Source organism: Aureococcus anophagefferens (genome assembly GCF_000186865.1).
Source record: "Aureococcus anophagefferens unplaced genomic scaffold AURANscaffold_2, whole genome shotgun sequence".
In the NCBI taxonomy this organism is placed as follows: domain Eukaryota; class Pelagophyceae; order Pelagomonadales; family Pelagomonadaceae; genus Aureococcus; species Aureococcus anophagefferens.
The window spans coordinates 783,494-791,986 of NW_008705562.1; the positions used below are offsets into that span (position 1 = coordinate 783,494).

At 74.3% G+C, this 8,493-nt stretch overlaps 2 protein-coding genes across 2 annotated transcripts; one reads left to right on the plus strand and one right to left on the minus strand.

Annotated features, from left to right (window-relative positions):
* Window positions 1-1,715: 1,715 nt before the first annotated feature.
* On the minus strand, window positions 1,716-2,549 carry AURANDRAFT_5285 (hypothetical protein; the record flags this gene model as incomplete). The annotated part of the gene is made up of 1 exon (XM_009034607.1): window positions 1,716-2,549. A coding segment is annotated over one exon (834 nt), but the record flags the coding sequence as incomplete, so codon positions are not given.
* A 3,931-nt stretch (window positions 2,550-6,480) lies between these two features.
* AURANDRAFT_61097 (hypothetical protein) lies at window positions 6,481-8,409 on the plus strand (the record flags this gene model as incomplete). The annotated part of the gene is made up of 1 exon (XM_009034734.1): window positions 6,481-8,409. The coding sequence occupies one exon, from the start codon at window positions 6,481-6,483 to the stop codon at window positions 8,407-8,409; it is 1,929 nt and encodes a 642-aa protein (XP_009032982.1).
* Between the last annotated feature and the right edge of the window lie 84 nt (window positions 8,410-8,493).

The window sequence follows — 8,493 nt, forward strand, 5'->3', positions numbered from 1 at the left end:
CTCGAGGCGCGGGCGTCCCACGCGGCCCGGGGCGACGCCGAGGCCCGGGCCGCGGCCCTCGAGGAGGACCTGGCCGCCGCCCGGGCGGACCGCGACGCGGCGGCGGCGCGCGCGGACGCGGCCGCGGGCGCGCTCGAGGCCGCGGCGGCGGACCGCCGCGACGCCGACGCCGACGCGGCGCGCGCGGCGCGCGACGACCTCGCGCAGGCCGCCGGCGCGGCGGGGCTCGAGCGGACCGCGCTCGAGGCCGCGCTCGGCGCCGCGCGCGCGGACGCGGACGCCGCCGCGGCGGAGCGCGACGCGTTGAGGGCCGCCTTTGAGGAGGAGACGGCGATCCGCGACTCGCGCGAGCTCGAGGCCGTGGGCGCGCTGGAGACGCTCAAGAAGGCGCGCGCCGCGGACCGGGAGGAGCGCGAGCGGACCGTCGCGGCGCTCGAGGGCGAGCTCGCGCGCGCCGCGGCGGACGCGTCAGCCGCGGCCGCCGTCGGCGCCGCGCGCGCCGACGCCGACGCCGCCGCGGCGGAGCGCGACGCGCTGAAGGCCGCCTTCGACGAGGAGACGGCGATCCGCGACTCGCGCGAGCTCGAGGCCGTCGGCGCGTTCGAGACGCTCAAGAAGGCGCGCGCCGCGGACCGGGAGGAGCACGAGCGGACCGTCGCGGCGCTCGAGGCCCGGCTCGCGGCGAACGCCGAGGACCTCCCCGCCGGCGACGGCGCGCGCGAGCTCGCCGAGGCGAGCGCGCGGGCCGTGGGCCTCGAGCGCGAGCTCGCCGAGGCGAGCGACCGCGCCGAAGCGCTCGAGAAGGAGCTCGAGGAGGCCGCCGCGGCCGGCGACGGCCGCGCGGCGGCGCTCGAGCGCGACGTCGCGCGGCTCACGGCCGCGCTCGAGGCCGCCGTCGCCGAGCGCGACGGCGACGTCGATCTCCGCGCGGAGGTCGAGCGGCTCCGGAGCGCCGAGGCGCGGCTCCAGCGCGACCTCAACGAGGAGCGCGTGAGCCGCGCGCTCCGGAGCGACGGCGACGACCTCCGGTCCCAGCTCGCGGCGGAGACGGCGCGCGCGGACCAGGCCGACGAGGATTGCATGGCGCTCGCGGACCAGATCGCCGACCTCGAGGCCCGGGCGGCGGCCGGCGGCGCCGCGGCGCCGGACGCGTCGAGGGTCGCGGACCTCGAGGCGGAAATCGCGAGCCTCCGCGACGAGCTCGCGGCCGGCGCGGCGCCGGACGCGCCGAAAGCGGCGGACCTCGAGGCGGAGGTCGCGAGCCTCCGCGACGAGCTCGCGGCGGCGGCGGCGCCCGACGGCCGCGTCGCGGGCCTCGAGGCCAAGGTCGCGTCCCTCCAGAAGGAGCTCGCCAAGGCGCAGAAGGTCGCGGACCTGAGCGCGAAGGTCGCCGAGCGGCGCGGCGAGGTCGACGAGGACACGGTCGGCGCGCTCGCCGCGAGCGAGCGCGACGGCAAGGCCAAGGACCGCGAGATCCACGACCTCAAGGAGGCACTCTGCGAGGCGAAGATGGCCACGGCCGTGCTCGCGGCCGAGGTCGACGGCCTCAAGAGCGGCGCCGGCGGCCTCACGACGGCCGCGGACCTCCACCACTCCGACTCCGACCCGAGCTCGCCCGCGAAGCCCGCCGCGAAGAAGTCGTGGTGGGGCGGCAAGAAGAAGTAAGCCCCCGTGCTTTACTCGCGCGGCAGGAGCCCCTCGGCCTGGAGCTCCGCGAGCGCGCGCGCGACGCCGTCCTCGCCGTTCGTCGACGACGTGACCCGGTCGGCGACGGCCTTGACGGCGTCGCGCCCGTTCTTCATGGCGATGCCGACACCCGCGAAGGACACGAACTCGACGTCGTTCTCGCCGTCGCCGAACGCGACGGCGTCCGCGGCGTCGATGCCCCGGAGCTCGCAGAGCCGCTTGAGCCCGTTGCCCTTGCAGACGTCGCCGCGGAGCAGCTCCACGAAGAAGGGCGGCGACCCCCGGATGGGCGTCAGCGCCGCGGGCAGCGCGCCCGACGCCTGCGCCGCGAGCACCTTCGCGAGGACCGCGTCCGGGTCGTCGGTCATGAGCAGCATCTTCGCCGGCTCCAGGTCCGACGGGTAGGCGTCGACGTGGGCGTGGGTCGCGCCCGTGAGCTCCCCGTAGCGGCGCACGAGGTCGAGGTGCGCGTCGCTCCGGGGCGACACGAAGATGTCGTCGCCGACGTAGTACTGGACCAGCAGCCCCTCGGCCGCCGCGTAGGCGACGACCGCCGCGGCGTCGTCCAGCGGGATCGGCGACGCGAAGAGGATCGTCTTGCGATCGCGCGCGTCGGCGCCGTCGGCGCAGGGCTGCGGGAACTCGAAGCAGACGCCGCCGTTGTAGCAGACGCACGGCAGCGGGCCGCCTTCGAGCCGCAACGCGGCGACGTGCTCGTAGACCGCGGGGCCGGATCGACCGGTCGCGAAGGCCAACGGCACGCCCAGCGCGTGCAGCTCGCGCAGCTTGCCGAGCGTTACGGCGGAGAGCTGGTGGTCCGTGTTCAAGAGCGTGCCGTCGAGGTCGAAGGCGACGAGCTTGACCTTTGATGGCGGCCCCGCAAGGGCGCTTGCGATGGCCGCCATGAGCAGATTGAGGCACAGGCGCATGCAACGCGTCGACGGTGCAAGAAGCAACGCGTCGCGATTCGGCAGCGGCTGCGTCGATGCAAACTAGCGTCGTCACACCTCGCCTGAAAAAAAGGGCAACGAAGCACGATGAATTCATCATGAGTCTCGTGATGTAACGGACCTTGGAACGCGCTGAAACGATGGCTTCTTCCCACGCGCTCGTGCTTCTCATCTCCTCGACGCTCGCGTCGTCGCGCGTCGCCACCCACGCCCATAAGACGCCGTCGCGCCGCGGCGCCCTGCCCCGGGGCCTCCTGCCCGGCCCGCTGCCCCTCGAGTCGCGTGCGGCGCACGACGCCGTCGTCTCCGCCGCCAACGCCTCGGCCCTCGAGTTCGCCTGCGCGCGGCGGTTGGAGGTCTTACGTTCCCACGTCGAACACGGCCGCTACGACGACGCCGTCGAGCTCGGCTTCGCGCTCGGAAGCCGCGCGCGCCTGCCGGCGGACTGCCGAGCCGACGCGCCGCACGCGGGCGTCGCGGACGTCGTCGTCGCGGCCGCCCGACCCCTCGACGGCGGGAGCGCCCGGCGCACCGTGACGGCGCGGCTCCCCGGCGGCGGGCCGCCGCTGCCCGTCGCGCGCGGCGCGGACCGGCGCCTCGGTCACGCGTCCGCGCTCGGGCTCCCCGTCGTCGGCGTCGCCGTCGACGGCGCCTTCGTCGCCTCCGGGGCGCCCGTGCGCTGCGAGCCCGCCGGCGACGGCACGGCCGCCGTGCTCTGCGGCGGCGCGCGCCACGACGACGCGTTCGCCGCGCGCGACGCCGCCGCGGCGCGCGCGGCGGCGGCGCGGCGCCGGCGGCACAAGCGGCACCTCCTCGACGACGCCGTCACGGACTACGCCACGGGCGCGCGCAGCATCCTGATCTACATCGCCTGCCCCAACGAGTACCACGCCGACTGCGACGCGGGCTACGCGTCCGAGATCCCGAACTTGCTGGGCACGACGGGCTCGACGCAGGCCCAGGGGGCCCTCGAGGCCATGATGGTGACGGTCAACGCGTATTTGGACGAAGCCTCCTTCGGGTCCCTCTCGTTGGCGGCGACCTACGTCTACGCGAACGTCGATTTCAACCAGGCCACCTGCGGCGACTACGTCTACCTCGATTCCTACGGCGACCAGGCGGCGACGTCCGTCGACACGATGTGCCGCGCGGCCGCGGAGGCCCAGGGCTACGCGCTGGCCGCCTACGACTTCCACATGACCGTGATCCCCTACTGCGACGGGCTCTACTGGGGGGGCATCGCCTACGTCGGCCTCGAGTACAGCGCGATCAACTTGTACGGCGGCTGGGAGAACGTCATCGCGCACGAGCTCGGCCACAACTTCGCGATGAACCACGCCGCGTTCTCCGCGACGGACCGGGGCGCGACGGCCTGGTGGGACGCGACGTCGAGCGACTACACGGACTACGCCTCGTCCTACGACGTCATGGGCCAGGGGTCGCTGTCGTCGTCGGACCTGTCGGCGCACTTCACGGCCGCGGGCAAGCTCTGCATGGACTGGATCGACGACGCCCACGTCGTCGAGGTCGCGCCCTACGTCGACGGGGCGCCCCAGTGCACGCCCTGCGGGCCCTACGTGCTGGGCAAGACGGACGGCGGCGCCGTCGCCGACGAGGTCCTGGCCGTCGAGGTCGCGACGGCGCTCGACTACCGCCACCTCTACGTCGAGAGCCGCGCCGCTGGCGTGCTCCTGACCTGGGCGGACCAGGGCGGCGAGGGCAACTACTGGACGACGGCGACCTACGGCGGCACGGGCACGATCTCCGAGACGCTGCTCGTCGACGGCACGCCGGACACGGCGTCCATCTCCGACGCGACGCTGGGCCCCGGCGACTCCGTCGTGCTCGACGTCGGCGACGAGGCGGCGCCGGGCGTCATGATGCTCACCGTCGCCGTGTCCACCGACGACGCGACGAACCTCCACGCCGTGACGATCACGTCCACGGAGACCTTCGCGCCGACGGCGACGCTCGCGCCGACGACGGACGCGCCGACGCGGGGGCCCACGACCGCGGCGGAGGCCTGCGGCGGCTCCGGCGACGCCTGCTGCTCCCAGGACTCGCTGACCATCGTCGGCGACTTCGAGGGCGACGCCTACTGGACGGGCGAGGAGACGTTCTCGAAGATGCACCACGCGGAGACGGGGAGCTGCTGCGGGTCGGGCTCCGCGCCGCGCTGCTCGTTCCGGAACGCGGACGCGACGTCCTTCTTCCAGTACCTCTTCGTCGTGTCGGGCGCCTACTACGTGTCGAACACGTTCCACGACTGCTACGAGGACCAGAGCCTCTACGCGATCTATTCCATGGCCGGCGTCCAGGCCATCTGCGCCGTGCCGACGCCGACGCCGACGCCGCGGCCGACGGCCGCGCCCCAGGCCGCCGCGGCGCCGGCGCCGACGGCGAAGCCGACGGCCGCGCCCGTCGCCGCGCCCGCCGGCGGCGGCACGCCGACGCCGCCGCCGACGCCGCGGCCCCAGTGGGGCGGCGGCGGCGGCGGGCGGCCGTCGTCGTCCGGCGGCGGCGCGCCCGCGACGGACCCGCCGTCGGCGACGCCCTTCCCGTCCGCGGCCTGCGCCGACGGCAAGTACCGCTACAAGATGACGTTCCGGCCGTCGGTCGCGGCCTTCTCGCCCGTGTCCATGTACTGGTGGGGCGAGCCCATCGAGGGCCGGCCCGTGCTCCTCCGCAACGAGTCCATCGACGCGCTCACGGAGTACGAGTGCCTCCTCGACGGCATGTACCACGTCGAGTTCTGGTCTCCGGACTTCCGGCAGATGGAGGGTTTGTATTTCTCCATCGTCTTCGAGAACGGCGGCTCCTTCGACGACGTCATGGTCTACTCGTCCTACTCGAAATACCACGGCCGCGACACCTACTTCCAGACCGTCGACGGCGAGCTCTTCTACGTCCGGCCGCCGTCGCCCGCGCCGACGCTGAACCTGCGGCCGACGTTCCCCGAGATCGTCGCGAGCCCGACGGCGGGCGCGGCGACGGTCGCCGGCGACCTCACGATCTCGGGCCTGTCGCTCGCCGACGCCGAGGCGAACGCCCAGGTCTTCGCCGAGGCCATCGCCGACGCCGCGGGCGTGACCTGGAACCGCGTCACGCTAACCTTCGCGGCGGCCGCCGCGCGGCGCCGCCTCTCCGCGGACGTCACCGTGGCCTACGAGATCGCCGTCCTCGCAGGCGAGGACGCCTCCGCGGTGACGGCGGCCATTGGCGCCACGTCGGCGTCCGACATGGACGCGCTCATCGCGAGCGCCGCGGCCGAGGAGGGAGCGTCCGCGACCTTCGCGGCCGTGTCGACGACGGCCATCTCCGAGGCGACGGTCGACCAGGGCACGGACACGGTCGACGCGGCGGCGGGGTGCGCGCCGCGCGCGGGGCTCCTCCCCCTCCTCGCCCTCGCCGCGCGCGGCGCCCGGCCGTAGGCGGGGCGCCGAGTAAATCCAAGCCCCCGGAGGCCTCCCCGGCGGGACCCGGCGGCGCCGAGACTTGCGCCGAGAGACACGTTCGCCCCGAAGCCAGAGGGGGCCGACCACCAGGCATACACCAGCCCCGGCATACACCGGCATAGCAGCCGCATAGCAGCCGCATAGCGGACGCATAGCGGACGCATAGCGGACGCATAGCAGGCGCATACCACCCGCATACCACCCGCATACCACCCGCATAAGGCCCGCATACCACCCGCATAAAGCCCGCATAGCCGGCGCATACTACCAGGCATACCGGTGGTCAACACCCTCGGCCCGAAGCTCGACGTTTGATTGGTTCATCCGGAGCGCCGGTTTGGCATGAGAGCATGGAACAAATGCAAAGCACAGGGCAGCGACGAGTAACCATGTCCATGGCCAAGCTCCTCCTCCTCGCAGGGCTCCACACCGCCGGCGCCCGCTTGCGCGGCACCGTCCAGGCTGCCTCGATGAGCAGCCCCTCGCTCGCGCCATCGCTTCCGCCGACCTACGCCAGCCCCGCACCATCCCTCGCGCCGTCGTCTCCTGCACCGTCATCGTCGAGCGCGCCGTCGTCGTACGAACCGTCGAGCGCGCCGTCGAGGCCGCGCGGCGCGGAGCCGAATCCGCCGAACTGGCCGGAGACCGTGGCCGTCTTCGACGAGACGTCGACGGCGGAGGCCATCGAGGCGGCCGTCGCCGCCGCCTACGCCACCAACGGCGGCCCCGGGGACCGCGGCCAGTTCGGCGCCGGGCGCTTCGCGTTCCTCTTCAAGCCCGGCGAGTACGCGGCGGACGTCCCCGTGGGCTACTACACGCAGGTGCTGGGCCTCGGCGCGCGGCCCGGCGACGTGTCCTTCGTCGGCGCCCGGGGCGTCTACTGCGTCGAGGGGTCGTCCGACTTCGCCGTCGGCGCGCTGAACACGTTCTGGCGCGGCGCGGAGAACTTCCGCATGGCCCCCACGCGCGCGTGGTGGACCGGCGCGGCCGGCGCGCTCTGGGCGGCGTCGCAGGCGTCGCCGCTGCGGCGCGTCGACGTCGACGCGGACCTGCTGCTCTTCCAGTACGAGCGCGGCGACGCGGCGGGCTACGCGAGCGGCGGCTTCGTCGCCGACAGCGTCGTCCGCGGGGCCGTCCGGAGCGGGTCCCAGCAGCAGTACGTCGCGCGGACCTGCGACTTCGCGCGGGGCTGGGTCGGCGGCGTCTGGTCCCTCGTCTTCGCCGGCGCGGCGGGCGCGCCGGCCGGCCGCTGCGACGAGCCGTCCGCGCGCGGGCCGGACCTCGCGGTCGCGGCGGCGCCGACGGCGCCGGCGGCCGCCGAGAAGCCCTACGTGCGGTGGGCGGCGGACACGGCCTACGAGCTCGTCGTGCCGGCGCGGCGGTCCGACGCCGCGGGCCCGAGCTGGGTCAACGGCGACGACGGCGCCGCGACCGTCGTCGGCTTCGACCGCGTCTACGTCGCCGACGCGTCCGAGGACGACGCGGCGTCGTTGAACGCGAAGCTCGCCGCCGGCCTGTCGCTCGTCCTGTCGCCGGGCATCTACGACCTGGACGCGCCCCTCGTCGTCGCGACGCCGGGCCAGTGCGTCCTCGGGCTGGGGCTCGCGACGCTCCGAGGCACGGACGCGACGGCCGGCGCGTTGGTCTCCGTCGAGGCGCCCGGCGCGCGCGTCGCGGGGCTCATCCTCGAAGCCGGGCCCGCGCCCCTCGACGCGCTCCTCGCCGTCGCCGCGGCGGCGACGGGGACGGCGCTCTTCGACATTTACGCGCGGTCCGGCCGCTTCCGCGAAGGCGCGGCCGAGGCGGGGAAGGTGGACACCATGGTCGCCGTCGACGCGGACGGCGTCCTGGGCGACAACGTGTGGCTCTGGCGCGCGGACCACGACGCCGAAGGCCTCGTCTACGACGGCGCCAACGCCGTCGCGAACGGCCTCCGCGTCGCCGGCGACGACGCGACGTTCTATGGCCTCGCGGTCGAGCACCAGCTCGAGGACCTCGTCGTCTGGGAGGGCGACAACGGGACCATCTTCTTCTACCAGAGCGAGCTGCCCTACGACGTCGACAGCTACGACTTCGCGGCCTACCGCGTCGCGCCGGGCGTCGACGGCCACGTCGTCTACAATCCGGGCGTCTACGCGAACTTTCGCGACCACCCCGTTGTTGCGCCGTCGGGCTTCGTCGGCAACGCGACCTGGGTCAACCCGACGACCGTCTTCCTCAACGGAGAGGGGTCGATCGCGTCCGTCCTCAACGGCGCGGGCGACGCCGTCGGCCCGGGGCTGCCCCAGATCGCCCGGCTCTGCGGCGCGCGCGTATAGGCCGCTTAGTTGCGATCCTCCGGACGTCGAGGAGATGTCCGAGCGTGGTTCCTGGAAGCGTAGAGGCGATTTCGAGCGTCGAAA